Consider the following 17,537-nt stretch of genomic DNA (forward strand, 5'->3'; position numbering starts at 1 on the left):
GCTACCTAACAACCAAACTTCTGAAAGGCAGCAGGCATTATGAGAACATATTTAATAGGGCATTGAATGATGCTTTATATAAAAAAAAAACTTCTACATATTTGCTACATAAAAGCTAGCTGCCCTTCTCTTTGCTATAGTTTAATAAGTTATTCAGCAGGGCTGGTAGTAAAGTTTCATTCGCTTTCACTCTCCATTTGTTCATGTTCTTAATATGAAACCCACTTTCTATGGCCTAAAATCATTATCAGCATGGATGAGAACCAATTTTATGCAGAGGGTAGGATTAGGTTGCTATTGACAATTCAATTTTAATGAGTGGGATAAAAAGAACTGAAAGCAATTTTCTCCTTAACTCTGGACAACATGTGCACATCTTCAAAATAGAACTACGAAGGCAGCCGTGACAAGAGTGAGATGGAACCATAAGAAGTGGCCATTTTCATAAGTCAGAAAATGATGGAGGAGTAACGTCATTGGACTCCACCTGCAGCAGGCTGTTTCACCCACTATTGCTGAAGACCAGGAAATGCTTTCCTCTGTTAGAGATGAGTGTTTCTCAAAGTCGGGGTCTCACGTAGGAGAGATGGTTTTAAGTAGTTCAGAAGAGGGATTTAATAAGTTGAACTGCCATGGAGGAAGCTACATCTGTTCGGTTAGATACAGAGAAAAGGAAGAAGATAGGGACACAGAGCGAAGCTTCAGGAATCCTGCGTCTATTTGGTACATACGGTTCACAAACATCTGTTCTTCATGAGACAGGATGCTTGTGAGATGCGCGCCCTGCAGACGGCACTCCCGTTCAGCTGCATCCCATGTGCGCCGATGGGCGAAGTATTTGTAGCACTGCCCTTGGAATTTGTGCCAGCCATAGTCACACGTCTCTGTGTCTGGAAGAAACAAGGCAGGGGCTTAGTAACTTCACCTACGTCACTCAATCTAGCCTCATGGATCTGAGCGTTGGTAAGAAGACCTAAGCCAGTATCAGTGCAATGTCCCTGAAGTTACATGTTAATAAATTTGGTCATGATGACAAAGAAAGTATGATAAAGCCAGCTCGCTGACTCCTGCCAAGTGGGTGGCTGTACATCTCTGGACGGAAGAGGCAGCATCTAACTGCAGTTTCCTTGTTTAGAGCCAGTGTCAGCAGGAAAGAAAACTGGCAGAGGGGCCAGACAAAACTTCTCAGGACGCAATGTCTAATGACTCACTTGTGAAGCAACTGGGGCTAAATCCTCACCAACACAACTTTTCTGAAGAGAGCCATTCAAGTGATAAGATAAGAATTCTGGCTAATAGGATTATGAATGCCCTATTTGAATAAGGACTTCAAAGGCTCAGTAAGTAGTTCCTTTACCACTTCCCAGAGAGATCCGCTGGGTGGCCACAGGATCTTGTCAAATAAGATTTACAAAGAGGAAAAAAAAAATGTCATCAGTAGGCAGCTTATGGGATATAGCTAGAACTGCTGGCCTTTCTCTGAGGGAGAGGAAATATAAGGAACTCTCTGTGTAAATGCGTCAGGATTTTAAGTTTCTTTTAAGTTTCTTAAGAATTAAATAACTTGGGTGCCTGGGAGGCTCAGTGGGTTAAGCCTCTGCCTTTGGCTCAGGTCATGATCTCAGGGTCCTGGGATCAAGCCCCACGTCGGGTTCTCTGCTTAGCGGGGAGCCTGCTTCCCTTCCCCTTTCTCTGCCTGCCTCTCTGCCTACTTGTGATCTCTGTCAAATAAATAAATAAAATCTTTTTTAAAAAAAGAATTAAATAACTTAAGTTCTTCAACTTCATGCCCCACCTTCCACCAAACCATACACACACACTCATATATATATGTCTATTTATATATGTGTACACTATAACCAGTGTCCTGGCAGGATGTCAACATTTTTCAAATAAATCTAAATTTTACACTGACAGGAAGCTTCCACTGTACTTTCTAGATTCTAGCATGCCAGTTTTTAAATACTTTTACAGGAAAGCAGTTGGCGCAACGGTACGTATTCAATGATGATCACTGGAAATACTTTTGACTATCACAAAACATACCTCACAAACCCACTGCACTAGTTCCATGCAAACACTAACAGAACTGCAAAGTTTATAGAATTTTAGGCACCAAGAAAACTTTCCAAATCACCTAGGAACTGCCCTCCCTTACCCTAATCTTCCTGGTTGATGAAGGAAACAAAATCCTTCTAGATGAAATACATGCTTTCTGTATACGTTAGACCTGGGGGCCAAACTGATAGTCAGATCGACTCCTGTCTGTCACACCATTTGCTCCTCTTTCTGTAATTGTGGGAAAGTATGCATTCTGAGAGCTTTTCATGTTTCCTGGCTCCAGGGATTTTGACCATCGTCATACAACAGATGCAGCTTATCTCGGAGAGCGGGCTTTATTTCAGTTTAGTCTATCCGGCTTCTTGTTTGGTTATGGCCAGCTGACTAACTGGTTTAGATACTGCGCCCTGGAAGTCTGAGTTTTACTAAAGTGTTTCTGGAGACCACCAAATCTTACAGGAAAAGAATCAAGGCACAGCTAGATGATTTGGGATTAAAGTAGTCCCCAAGGATGAAGTGCAGTAGGGGGACTTAGATGCTGTAAATTTCCTTTTGCGATGTTCCCCGTGGAAGGATTTAGAGGTGAGGTAGGAGGGGTGGGGAGGAAATGGATCTTCACATTTGAGGGAGTTAGTTTATAAAGAAGGAGAACTGGAAAGATTTTTTAGAAAACTCTACTGCCAAAGTCAGTAATGTGATATCATAGCAGCATAGCTTGCCTTAACCATGGAAATTAATAATATTTTAAGACACAGCTTAAAATTCAAGAGGATCCCTACCTTTCCGAATAAGACATTAGGAAAAAAAAATTCTTCTACACCCTCATATCCTCTATTAACCCAATGGTTTAGTCCAGTCTTCTTTCTTTGTGTTTTATCATTAAAACAGATTATCATTAAGTATTTTTTTCTCTTATACCAAAAAACCCAAGGGATCATAAAATTCAGATGCATCACCACATCATTGCTATAATGCCTTCTTCAGTTAACAGGTGCATATATTCCTATTAGAACACAGGTCCAAATGGAACTGCCTGTTGGTTTTTGCTAATTTTTTTTTATTCATCTATCCTACCGAAGCCATAGACTTACGGTCCTAATGATTATGAATATATGCACAAACACTACTTAACAAAGTGACTCTTTATTGAAAAAAAGCCAAATATCCACGTGGATTTACTTAATTATTATTCATGAAATCACTAAATATGTAATGAAGGACTAGGCATCCCACAGCATCTTCTAGGATGCTATTCTGATAGCAGTTATTAGAAGTAGTATGTTTTTCCAATCTCACCTAAAAAGAGCACGATACACATTTCATTCATTAAAAGCAACACTTATGGGTGATATTTTTGTAAAAATCATCTGACATAGGGAAATACTTCTTACGCTTTAAGACTACTATAATGCATAGGTTATATCACAAAGACCCACATCTAGTTGTGTGCTGGCTACCTGTGTGTGTTGTAAGGGAAGGTGTGACAGCTCCCGTTCATTACTACAGAAGCCAAAACTATCACTTTTAAACAGTTTTACTAAAAATGTATTCTCTTTATGTCATGTAGGTAACTTTTTCAACATCCGGGACATAGAGCTGTCAAGCCTTAAGAAACTGTTAACATTTTGGTGCTTTTCACTGGTGAGCCCTACCCCCGACTTTGGTTTGGGGCAACCTGTGTGTACAGAATTGTCTCCATACTATTCCAAGATTCCCCTTCTAGAGTTTATATTGGTTATCACTACCAAAATAGGTCCCTTATTCCAGAGTTGCTGGGAGTTGGGAAGTTACTAATACAGGGAAGAAAAGGTCAGCTGAAGAAACAACAACACAGTCATTGCTGAAATTTGGATAGAAAACTGTTTAGACAACAATGCTGCTGTTAATGAAAAAAACATTTGTTCTTAGGCAACCTGCAAAGAGGAGAAAAAAATCTTTCAGGGTCCTGGCAATAAATCACAGAAGCACAGCTGTGCTGGGTAAACAGACCGGGAAAGCTGTTTCTCAGCAAATAGTGGTGATGAACGTATACTCGCTTTAAGAAAAAACAGAATGTACCTGAAAAGTGGTACTACAAATGAGAGAAGAAAAGCAAAACCTTTTTAATACACATGTAAATAAAATGCTTATCTGTGAGAGTTACTTTGAAAGTGTGAAGATACTGAGATAAACCTGGGCCTTATAAGGCAGCCTAGGTTCATTTTTCCTACTCTCTAATTTACTACCTGTGTGACATTGAATACATCACTTCTCCGAGCCTCAATTTCTGGCCCATTTAGCCACACAGAGATACTGTCAACTAAACGAAATGATGCACCTGGGAACATTTGATAAACTATAAGGCATTCAACAAATAGCATCTCTTTTTATTCCCTGCCAAGAATTAAGTTGAGTCACCCAGACTGGGGATCTTGTCTAGTTTGCTCCAAGTTCTACCTCCAGTACCCAGGATAGCACTTGGAAGACAGTAGGTGCTCCGTAAACATTTGCTTAATGAGTGATTTTTTGAATTGCTGGTCGGACTTGGAACTAAGGGAAGCCAGGACCGTTATAGCATATGTGATACTTCAAGGATCTCACCCTCATGTTTTCTTTAAGAAATGGCATCTTTCTGGGGGCGCCTGGGTGGCTCAGTGGGTTAAGCCTCTGCCTTTGGCTCAGGTCATGATATCCCAGGGTCCTGGGATCGAGCCCCGCATTGGGCTCCCTGCTCAGTGGGGAGCCTGCTTCCCTTCCTCTCTCTCTGCCTGCTTCTCTGTATACTTGTGATCTCTGTCTGTCAAATAAATAAATAAATAATCTTAAAAAAAATAAAATAAAATAAAAAGAAATGGCATCTTTCTTACTGTTTTCCTTAAGAAAAGGATGAAACTGGTTCATTTTCATATTTACCTTTTAAATTTGCTAAACAGACTCATCCTATGCAACTAGGGGAAAAAAAAAACCTAGAAATGAAGCCATTACCTACCCTTTTTGATTGGCAGTTCAATAGGTGTTGCTTTCGGTTTTGTTCTAATTGTGGTGACGTTTGGATTAACACTGTAAAGCAGAATGTGGGGCCAGACCAATGTGTCTGAGTGTCTAATGCATTTTCATTCTGTCTGGTGGAATGGAAGTTTGGCACTGGGTATTTTTGTCGAAGCCAAACCACTGTATGACTTTAAGTAAAGGAAATCGAAATTTCAAAGCTGAGTGTAGCTGAACGTGCAATCTGTTTCTGATTGATGACTAAGAAATGTTACCATTAACCACCTAAAATACATTCTCAGGTTGGCCATAAAATACCAATTACAGGGATCATGAGATTCAAGCAATCACGAACACAGGACTTTGTTTCATTCAGAAAAAGCAGATGCTTCTTGTAGTAGGAAAATTCCCCGTTGAGCAGACTTACAATACCTTTTATGTAACATTTACCAAGCCAAAGCTAATTTATTCTAACAACTATACCAATGCATTCTCCAGAGATGACTGATGATGAAAAATAAGCCCATTGACTCCCAAGTGCTTAGGAGGAGAAAATAAAGGCAGCTAGCACTGAATTCGATACTCCTTGGTACAAGCTACACAGATGGATTAAGGTCAATGCTTATTTTGTCCTCAGTAAGAATATGGACAACAAGGTTCCTTTTGTGAGCTAGATGTCCTTAAATTCAGCTCAGTGTGCCTGTCTGCAATTTTGCTCTATCAGCAAAACAGCAGTGATTAAATCAAACACTGTTTTCCATGGGCTATGGACACATAAGGACACCGAACGTACTTAGGTAACCTGTGAATTTCCTTTGCAGGAAAAAACACGCCGTATGGCCAACATTGCTGAAAACATCCAAATAATTGTGCCAAAAAAACATCCAGAAGTAACATTTGAAATGAAATAGCTATCCTGTTCATCCTACAGATGTTGCATGAGCTCTTACCTTGTTCACAAAGTGCACCAACATAGCTCGGAAGGCAGAGGCACCTGAACGTATTAAAACCATCAACGCACGTGGCTCCATTGCGACAGGGGTTAGAGTGACATTCATCAAAATCTGAAATAAAATCATAAAAGGCCACAAAAATACTTTCAGAAAAGGTCAAGGACCCCAGTTAGTGTTAGGTTGCCAGATAAAGAACAGAAAGAAGAGCCAGTTAAATGTCAATTCTTTAAATTCTTTCAGATTTAAAGAAAATAGTAATTTTTTAGTATAAATATATCCCATGCTGTATTTAGGGTTACTTACACTCAAAAATTATTCTTTTCTTTTAACCTGAAATTCAAATTTAACTGACCTTCCTGCACTTGATTTCCTAAATCTGGCAACCCTAAAAAAATTTCAGTTACTCATAGGAGGGTCATTTTCTCCATTGCTTTTAGATGGGCACATGAATCCTAGAACTGACAAAGAAATCCCTGGAACATTCTACCCTCAATCTTAGCTAATGCTCTGATTACCCTACCTGTGGAAGACTGAAGATATGTAACTGGCCTGACTAGACCTTTTCCTTTCCAATCCATCCTTCATTCTGCTGACTGTCATCTCCTTCAAACCCAGACATGATCATTTACTCTTTGGCTTTCAAACCTTCAAGAGATCCCAACTGCCCAGGGCAGAGATCTTCCAAGTGTAGTCCCTGGACCAGCAGAATCAGCATCACCTGAGAATGTCAGAGAGGCACATTCCCAGTGGCCCCCCAACCAGACCTACAGAATCAGACCTTGGGGCGCGGGGATGGGAACAACTGGTACTGTAGAAGCCCTGCCCATGATTTTGATGCCCACTGAAGTCTTAAAAATCCCTCTATTAGAGTAGGAAGTAAATTCGTCTGTACATTGGATTCAGAACCTTCTTAGACCTACCCATATCCACCCGCCTTTCAAGGACTTTCTCCCACAAACCCATACATAGGCATGCCTGAACACTCGCAGTCACCTAAATGTATTCTGCCATCTGTGGGGTCTGTGCCTTTGTTTGCTGTGTGTAAGTCTAGTCCCACCAGCTTTTTTTTTTTTTTTTTAAGAAAAGGAAACCTACATAAAAGTGAGAGTAAAAGGAACTGATTTAGTAAAGAGACAATGATACTCCTTGAAACCCAAAATGAAGAGGACAACAACCTCAAAACTTATGCAGGTAGAGGTGCGTTAGGCTGGCCTCTGGAGAGAACTAGAGAAGGATCTTGCCCATCCCACCTCAGAGGAGCAAGTTAATTCAAAACACAAAAACTAAACGCCTTCATTTTTAAATACAGCTTTCTAAAATTTTTTGTGTATTTAAATTGATTATTGATATGCAGATTTGGGGAAAGAGATTAAAATAGTTCCTTACTATTTAGGCAACTAGACATTTGTAAAGCCTATCTGTAGAAACTTTAAAAAGACACTGTTCACCTCACTGAGCTTCACTGAGTTTTGGGTGTATTAACAAAATTCAGCAAACACCTGTCCCCATTTCCCAGACTCCACTTACATTACTCTATGATTTTAACGTTATTTAACAAATAATTCATTTACACATGGCTTTCTCTGAAATCCTTTGAGCAATATAAATTCTGCCCAATATATCTTCTGGAAAAGCATTACACTCTTACAGACAAGACATCTTACCAAGTTCACACTGGTCGCCACTGAATCCCGGCACACAGGTGCACACATAGGAAGTTTCAGTAGGGTAACAGGTGCCTCCATTAAGGCACGGGTTCGTTTTGCAACGATCAGGTCCTACCATATTCAGGAAAGTAAGAAAAGCAATTAGGCTCATATCCAGGTTTCCATGTTTTGCAGCATAAATTGCCACTGATTGCTACCATAATATAAGCTTTACCATAGCAATTTAGATACTATGCATAAAAATTAACATTAACTTTACTCTCTGGAGTGTTTCTTGGCATTATAACTAATCATTACAAATTGCATCTATTCATTTCTGGGATTCAGTCATCATTATTTCTAAGCAATATTTTGTACAGTATCTGGCAACTAATATATTCTACTGCAGATTTAGTCGGCATGATAATGGCAATTGATTTTAGTCAAAAATGATTACACATATGTGCACAGTGAATGGAAAATGTATTCTTTTAAACGAGGTTAGTTCATGTGAAATGGTTGGATACACAAAACATGCATTCTTTTTAGCAGTTTGGCTTGTTATCGTCATTTGAATTATTATTGCCTTTTACCACTTAATGCTCAGAAACTGTTTTTCTTCGAAAGTGTGCACTGAAGTCTCTTCTGCTACATTAATATGCTTTTTCCAAAAACACGTTCCAAATGTACTCCTTTAAACTATACTTGAAGAAAAGCAACACATAAATTAAGCTCTACTGTATAAAAACAGACCCAAAGACAAAAATCTCACCTAAAATGAGACCCCCAATTTTTTGAAACCCCCAATTTTTATTACAGTTTTTCTTATTAGAACACAAATAAAATCGACACTCCTAGAAGATAAATGTAAAGGCCAGAGACACAAATTTCTGAGAAACACTTTAAGATATGTTTCCTAAAGGCAAATATTTTTACAATACTTCAAGCACATATATTATTCTGTGGTATTGCTTGGATAATTGTATTTAAATGAGTTGCTTCTATTTATTATTTGAATTTTTCAGAATTGCTTTTGTTTCAAAATGTTTAAAAATTCAGATGAGAGTCGAAAGTCTTACAAAATAATTGAGACAAATAGGTTATATATGGAATAAAAACCATATTTTCATGAATCTTCAGTCCTGAAACCCTGAAGTAATTACACATGAAAAAAAGATATCTACTTATGAAGCACAAACTTAAGGAACATTCAAGTAAAGGAGGCACTGCTCTAGAAGGTAACTGAACCTTTCCACACAACAGAGTCAAACTCAGACTATCTGAATGTAAAGTAAATTCTGGACTATGAGAAAGACTTGACAGATAAGGCATTCACATGCTTGAGTTCAACATTATAATCAGGTTGATTCAGATGCTTACACCTACACCACTAATTTTTCTAAGACTCTTTCTCCTATAGTTCTAAAAATATGCAAAATCTCCCTAGCCATTTTAGCCTTTTGCCTTTGAAAGGACACTGCTTCTCTGTCAAGGACACCATCCACAACACATCTACACGCTGCCCTCGAAGCAAAACCAAAATGACACATATGTGACAGTGCTTGATAAAACTGTGACGTGCCACACAAATGTGAAGTATTATCATTTTTCCCACCACAGACTCCAGACATCGTGCTGAGACTATGACAAGGACTTGGCAAAAGAGTGGGTCCTCTGTGAACCCAAAGTAGTTTAGATCAAGAGAAAAGTTTTGTTTTGACGAATTCTGTTCTTCCCTAAACAGTTTGTATTACTCTCTGAAAGCTGAACCTACGAGAGAGAAACCAGGCAATCCAATGTGAGCTACTGTTTACCGAATTCGCCTAAGGTCACAATTTGCTTTGCAATGAAGACGCAGGCTCTCATTCTAGGTAAATCCTGTGGTCTGGATGGATTACCGGCACAAATTTCTCATCCATCAGTCAAACCTAACTCTCTATGGCTTACCCATGATTTCTGTATTGTATTTCATCAACCTGAGGAACTTTCAACTAAATTATAAGAGAATAAATATTGGCCAGATTACTAGGTTATCATTTACAGACTAAATATAGAATGACAGGAACAACAACAAAAATCCATCAACCACCTCCAATTAACTGTATTCACCAAATACTCTAAGTCATTTATAAAAGTTGCACTTTATGATTGATTATTTTAGTCTATCTGAAGCACAACAAACAGAGAACCATTAGTGGCAAAAAGATAACATTGAAACGATGGCAAGAATAACTCCAAGTATTGCCATGCTGTAAAATATATTCATTAAAATAAAACATATTTTCAACAACACAGCCCTTGAAGTATGGATTTTTATTTATTTTCTTTTTCACTAGGTCACTAGGTGGGAAGGGCTATTTGTGAATTCCACTGACATTGTTATTTAAGTAACATTATTAGAAAATACCCCATTAAAGAAGATTTGTCAGCATTATCAAGCTAGATTAAAAGGACAATAAATTCTACAAAGTAAATATTCTAAGATATCTAGCTTATCAATAATTAAATATCAATTATTCATTTTTATACTATATTAATTGGTAACCAGCAAAGAGCAATGAAAAGACCATGACTTTGGAGTGGAGCTGATCTGGGTCCAAATCCCACCAATGTCGTGGTATGTGTGGCTATGCAACCCCAAACAAATTACAGAACTTCTCTGAACATCCACATCCCACCCTTTTAAGTAGGGATAATAATATGGGGATGATGATTATAATAACACAGCATTTTTGTGAAGATCATGTAAGAGAGTCTGTATGAACCAATATCAAATTCATGCTTGCTGTCCATTTAGTTAAAAGAAAAAAAGGTCCTCTTTTGACAGGCAGGATGCAAATATATACCCCCTTCCCCTTCTGCGTCCCCACCCCTGGCTAGGCACTGTGCTAGAAGCATTATACAGATTATCGGGAGCAAGGACATTACACAAAAGTATGAACTGATAACTGATATTGCACAAACTATGTGGGTGTTTATTAGACTTATTTACCACTCAAAAATGTTTAAAGGCCTGACAGATTTTGATATTGCCATAATAGCACCTGTCAATGAGAGATTTTTAAAAATGGGATTTCCCCCTCTGTTTTTAAACTAAGATGTGTAACTACAGGGCATATGACAAAGCAATATTTTAGTTATAGGTAAAACCAAATTGAATTTTTATACCATTAACAATTTCACTTTTTCTATTTCATAATTGTATGTTGTTTCTAAAACCCAGAAGAATACAAAGAATATCTATAAAGCCCAGAAATACTCTATACTTATTTTCTTTGCCTCTAATTATGGACTCAGTAATGTGGCCTGTCCCATGGTTATGCGAATAATATAACAATCTCCACTGATTTAATATCACAATAAAAACTATATGCATAGATGTGTCAGGAAACAGGGACTGTTTCCAAGTTTGGAAACAGATTTATCAATGTTGTGACCTTACCTGGTAAATAGACTGCTGTGCCTTCCACTGACTCCTCATTAATGCCAATCAGGAAACCGGTTTCATTAGAAGTTTCCAGAAGGGAAAATGATGGTGTTGGAAGCTCAGTATTTAACTCTGCAATGCTTACTGTTGCCTGATTATTGGAATCAAGAATTCTTGTTGTTACTTGCTGTTCTGATGTTGGTACTGTGTGATCCTTCCCTCTGATCAAAGCTGTATGGGTTTCAGGGTTTATTTCCAGAGAGGAAGGAACGGTGGGCCACTCAGAAGTCTGTGGGCTAGGCTGAGGCATGACATCTGCCTCAACTCCATAAATCGCAGAAGCAGAAGTAGAATGTGGCCACAGTGTAGCACCTTCTAACTTAGATTCACCTGCAGTTGTGACCATAGTTCCAGGCTCAGGGGTTCTAATATTGCTTGTCATTATTTCTCCAGAAAGTTGAATATTGGCTTGGGTTTGGGAATCTTGGAGAATCTCAGTTCCTTCTTCAGCAGTCAGTTCTGTGGAAGAAGCTTCCATTTGTTCCAATAACTTAGGATGACTTTCATCTTCTGAAGGTTCTAATCCAGTGTCAGGAGATAAGGATGGAGGCTCGGTTATATGAAGGAGCTCTTCATTCAATGATGTGAAAGTCACTTCCATATCTGCCAGACTTCCTGGAGACTTCTGAGATGTGGCAGCATCTGTACCAGGCAGAGTACTTGCTGCATGGTCCTCTGTGTGTTCAGAGGCTCCACTGCCCAAGTAGACAGTGAGAAGAGATGATGGTGTCTGAGAGGATAACTTTTCAGAAGCTGAAACTGCTGATGTTGTATCAGTGTAATCCGAAGGATTGGATCCTTCCATCAGGTTGGGTGCCTCTGTTAAACTCTGAGCCATAAGGTGGATAGTACCAATACTTACGTAGGGTGTAGGATCAATCAGTGCCTCCTCAGATCCTGATGAGAATTCTGGCTGAAAAGAAGGACCTACATTTTTCTTTTCATCATACTCATCCTGTGTCTCCAAATGGCCCAATGTTGATATTACTTCACTTTGGTCTGCAATAGCTTGACCATCAGACAAAGTACTTGATTCAAAGATGTCATCTAGGACTTTTGCTTCACTTTTTGGTTCTTCAATCTCTGGATTAACTGTGGCAGATGTACTAGGAAGGAGCAGGGATGTTGCTGTGGGAAGCAAAATATCTAATTCTGCTTCTGTGCTAGGAAGAGGGAGCCCAGGTGTGAAGGTAAAGCCCATGGGATCTAAGTGGCTTCTGTCTTCGGAAGGCATTGATTCATTATATGTTGTCTGCATGTAGTTAGCCAGAATAGGGTCACCAGAACCCTCAAAGTTTTCTTCAGTTAAAGAAAGGTTAACAGCTGCCTCATACTTCTCTTGAACTTGAGTGCTTTCTTCGCTACTGCCAAGTGGTCCTGATAGTACCTCTGGATCTATGTCCGTTTGCATTCCAAGGATGTCTACATATATAGGTTTACTGTGATCAATATCTATGATAGTATTTTTATCTGATGTCAGCTCAGGCAGAATTTCAAGAATGGTACTCTCTGTGATTGTCAATATTAAATCCTTGTCCTCTTTGTCCAGATCTATAAGGATGTTTTCAGTGGTTTTTCTTCTGTTAGGTTTTACAGTGGAATCCTCAAATCCTCTGAGATGGTCTTGGAAACTATCTGCAGCATCTTCTGTGGCCCTCTCATATGACACTGTATTTGACAGTGTGCTAGTTGGATCAGGGGAGCTTTCATTCTGCTCTAAATGAAGAGGCAGCAACATTGAAACTGTTGGGAATCCATCAACAGTAACAGCTTCAGCACTTGGAACCTCAGGATGTTTTTCCAGGGATCTATCAGAAACAAATGTGGTGCTTCCTTGCCTGCTTGCCTGAGTAGTTCCAGAAGTGTGGACTAAATCAACCATATCCAATTCCCCAGATCCCTCTCCAGAATGTTCATAAAGCAAGTCAGATGGTTTTGGTGCTGATGTAACAAATCCTGTTGCTGTTTCAAGACCATACGTTCTAGCCAGAAAATCAGAGGGAGGGACTGGTGTTTCTTTTGTTTCCACTGTTGAAGAATTCTCATCAGAGACTTGTTCAGTCACTGGTTGTGGTCTACGAGTCTGGATTTCTTCCGCCCAACCGTGGGTCTGATTTTGAGGATGTTCAGTATCTGTGGAGAAAGTGAGAGGTGCCATAGAAGGTCCTTCAGTTCTGGTGTCACTTAAAATTTTTAGTAAGGTTGTGGACGTTGTCTCACCATCTTCAGAGAGGCTGTCTGTTTTGGAAATGGGTGGTCTAACTTCATTTGCTACATTTTCCATTTTCTCATAGTCTTCTGTTTTATCACTTATGAGGCCAGTTTCTAAACTCTCCATGCGAGAAGCCTGGGGAGAGAATGTGGTAATGATTTGCTCCATTTCAGTAAAATTCACTGATGCTGTAATAGCCAAAACTTCTTCTCCTGATCCCAGTCCGGAGAATAAAAGATCAGCATCTGACTCTATCATTGTTGGCCTCACAACTTTGGGAAAAGGTTTTATAATTTCCTCCTTTTGGATTGGAGAACCTGTAACTAAACTTTCAGCTGATACAGATTCAGTCACTGAGGTAGTAGCTAAGAAAAAATGGGATTTTTCAGTAACTTCAGGGAGAGCAGTATAACGTTCCAAGCCCTTTAACTCTAGATCTGGAGTAGACAAATCAGCGAAGGAAATGCCTTCCTTCTCCATTTCCTCAGTAGTACTGTCAGTCCTCTTCACTGTTAGTGTAGAATAATCTGTGGATCGGAGTCCAGTTTCAGTAAATGTCTGTGAATCAAACATTGTTTGTTCTGGTGCAACTGGACTTTGAGGGGATTCAAAAGACTTTGGCTCCTGAATCTTTTCCTCTGATGCTGTCTCACTTTCAATTCTTTGCCTTACAGGGTTGACTTCTTGCATAGACCATAATTTGGCTGGCTCCATAGTCTGGGGAAAGTTCACTGAAACTGTGCCACTGACTGTCATTTCCACCTTTTCTGTTGTGGCTTCAGTACCTTCAGCTTCTGCTATTGGTAAAATCGTGGTCCTTTCATTAGCTTCATTAATAGCATCTTCTTCTCCCAATCCTTGGTCAACGAATGGGGAGTCTGTACCAGAAACATTCCCTACAGCACTAGGAAACACTTGGTCCACAGAGCTGCTTACTGAGACCAGCTGCTCCCCTGAGCCCTCAGCTGAGGCTGTGAACTCTTCCCAAGGGAAGGTGGAAGTGCTGACCGAGGTACTCCTCAGTCCTTCTGAGTCAGCTCTGTGGTTGGTGTGATCTGAAGCAGGTATTACAGATGATGAAATCTGGGTATCCTGAAATGCTGCATCTCCAGAGCTTTCCATCATTACCGTTCCTTCTTTTGCTATGGGATAAGTTACTGTTGAGTACTCTCTAAAGTCACCACTGAAATCTTCTTCCAAAGGAAAATCTGTAGAAAAGCCCTTTAATCCTGGCCCAGGATTTTGTTCTCCTGAGACTTCTGAAATCAAGATTTCTTTGGATGTTTGGCTTACAATTTCAGCAACCTCTCTGTCCATTATAGTACTCAAAACTAATCCTGTTGGCTCAAAAGGGAATATAGTTTCCACATGGGGAGACAAAGTGCCAGCTGCTTCCTTCCTGGTTGGACTTTCAGACTCTAAATTTAATGAAAATGAAGACACAGTGACTGTTTCTGGGTCAGCAGCAGCTTCTCCAGAGCCTGGCTCCATAGAGAGAGAGGCGGGGCTCCCTGGAATAGTGGATAGCCCCTCCTGAACCTCAGGTTGACTGCTACTGCTGGGCTTAGCAGTCTGTGCCCCCAGACTGTCTAAAACATTTGATTCTGTAAAGACAAGAGTAGAATTTATCATTTCATTTTCAGACTCTGTGGGATTTGTCGAGAACATAAAACTGTTCCTGGTAGCAGACGCTGAATCACTAGATGTTGGTTCACTTGAGCTTTCTAATTCAGAAGGTAAAATCAATTGATCCGATCTTGGTGTTGATGAATATACCTGAACTGTAGAAGCTATACCTGCGGTTTCCTCCTCATCTTTCCTTTTCTTTCCTTCAAGAGATGTACTGAAGACCCACTCAGAAGTGTCTGCTTCCCCTCCAAATTTGGTAGGTGCTACTTCTGCAGAAGGTTGTTGAGAAACGGAGTAAAAGGTTGTTGCAGAAATATCAAAAAGACCTTCTGTGATCATGATCTTGCTAGTGTCTAAAGTAACCAGTGTATCCGTAGTATTTCTCTGTGATAAATCAGTTGTCAAAGTGAACATTTTCTTTTTATCTTCTTCGGCTTCTCCAGAGCCTTCTGGAAATGGAATTGAAGGACTTCCTGAGAGCTCTACATTTTCTCTAGGGGTTGTTTCTACCCAGCTTTCTACAGTGGACAATGGGCCATCAGGGAAGGCATTTCCTGTGAAGGCAACTGATACTTCCTCTGAAACATCTGCTGACACAGAACTTGGAACTATACTTGGAGTATATGCGATAGAAGTACTTTTGTCGGCCTCTTCATCAAATGTTCCTTCAGTAGCCCTCGAAAAGATTTTTTGAGATTCTTGGTCAATGGCAGCATCTCCTGAAGACTCTTCAGAAAACAGAGTTACAGGTTTCATATGTTCATGAACCAGATTATCAAGTTGAGACCCTCTCTCTGTGACTGATTCTGGCCCCTCTGTGGCTTCTCCCTCATGGAACGGGACTGTGGGGAAAACATCAGGCTCACCACTTGAAAAATGTTCGGGTGTTTCAGGGTAAGTCTCGGGCTTCCATGTAAGTTCAAATGACTCAGTTGTTTCTTTCGATTCATTAGGCTGCACGGCAGTAGACAATCCAGTCTCGGTGATCACAAACAGATGTGTTTCACTCTCACCGCTGTCTGAAAAATTTTGAGAAGGTGCAACACTCTCAAACTGGCCACGCCTAGCTTCTGCTGCTTCTGGGTCCTTGGGCACGGTGGTAACTAGCTGCTTCCCGTTAATGTACTGCACTGATGGGGTGGTCGTGACGTCCGTAGCGTTTGCACACTCTTCGTCTTCCTCTTCGTCTTCTTCACTGTGGTACAAATCTATTTCAATAAACTCGGGTAAAATTTCAGCAATTAGCTCGTGCTCTGGATCTGTTTCTTCACTACAAGGTTCATCTTCTTTAGATTCTGAATCTATTGGATGACCACTTACACTCAAATCACTCATTCGACCTGAAAAAAACAAAGAGTTTTCACAATACTTGAATAGAAGATTTGGCAGTGTACGACAGAAGAAATCGACAGCAAGGCTGGCTGATCATGCACACAAAGAAGAATTCGAATCTTTTCACATAGAGTGCAACTACCCTTCTACACGTGGTTCTCAGTCTCCAAATCTGTGGATTCACATTAACAATCGGAAAAATAAACCCAATATAAGATTATAGGAACAGGTTATGAGAACTCTTCAACATGTTTAACAAAGCAAGGCCCTTAAAATGAAACAAGGAGTCACATATATACATTGTAATTGTGAAATGTGGGAATTCATGTGAACTGAAAAAAAAAAGAAAAATTAAGACCATTTCACCAAATCATACAGAAAAAGTAAGCGATTATTGTTTTATGTAGGGGGAGTTTGAGACACCCTCAATTCGATAAGGAAATGAGAAGAGATTCCTTCTCTTGCCATAATCTGTCCTAGAGAAGACTGGTTTCAGGAAAGTAAAAGAGAGGTTTCTTTACAGATCTTTCACAGTGCAACCACAGCCCCTCCCCAGTGTAACAGTGAGACAAAATTTAGCTGCAAACGCTGTAGCCATGGGCCAGACACACGGGCAGGAGGCCATACATAAAGGCTCCACGCAGGGAGAGCTCACTGAGAACACCAAGAAGGAAGGAAGGGCCCACCACACTTCACACCTTTGTCCTTCATGAGAGGTGATCTGGATTGGGTCAGTTACAGTTTTTTTTATTAACATTTCTCCAAGGGAAGTTCAGGAGTCACATCTAAACATCTGAACTAGCACACTTTAAATAACACATATCCTGAGAACACTCTCTTGTAAATTGTAAATTGCTATAAGGTACCAACCACTAAGCTCAATGGACTCTTGTGCTTCCAGAAATACACCAGCCTAATGCCTTGTCTGGGCACCAGGAAGGAGGAAATTCTGGGCCATCACTTTTATCAAAGTGTAATTCAGTTGTCCTAGGAAAGATTTCTGCCAGTGCAACTGTCCTCGTCCCAGTGTCACGGGAGTGCGAAAAGGTACCTGTGCGTGCAAGGGCCCGTGAGAAGACAGAGAGCAGCATGGAGGACTGCACAGTATCTCACTCTCCCACCCCAGGAATACTGTTGCAGAATTAATTTTCAGCCGAGCCCCAATTCATGCCACATACACTCAGGTGAAACCGAGAAGCTTACAGAAAGAATAATTATGACGGAGCCAGCCCTGTCGCCCTTTGGTAGGA

At 40.1% G+C, this 17,537-nt stretch overlaps 1 protein-coding gene across 4 annotated transcripts in view; it reads right to left on the minus strand.

Annotated features, from left to right (window-relative positions):
- Positions 1-17,537, minus strand: part of VCAN (versican) — a 110,870-nt gene that overhangs the window by 26,440 nt on the left and 66,893 nt on the right. For 2 of the 4 annotated variants that reach the window (XM_032335813.1, XM_032335814.1), the window contains 4 exons: positions 11,070-16,295; positions 7,646-7,759; positions 5,979-6,092; positions 732-890 (listed from right to left, as the gene is read on the minus strand). In XM_032335813.1, the coding sequence (XP_032191704.1) occupies positions 732-890; positions 5,979-6,092; positions 7,646-7,759; positions 11,070-16,295 (5,613 nt within the window). The remainder of the gene's footprint in view (positions 1-731; positions 891-5,978; positions 6,093-7,645; positions 7,760-11,069; positions 16,296-17,537) is intronic. The other 2 variants (XM_032335815.1, XM_032335816.1) reach the window with 1 other exon arrangement.

Source organism: Mustela erminea, chromosome 3 (genome assembly GCF_009829155.1).
Source record: "Mustela erminea isolate mMusErm1 chromosome 3, mMusErm1.Pri, whole genome shotgun sequence".
NCBI classification, from domain to species: domain Eukaryota; kingdom Metazoa; phylum Chordata; class Mammalia; order Carnivora; family Mustelidae; genus Mustela; species Mustela erminea.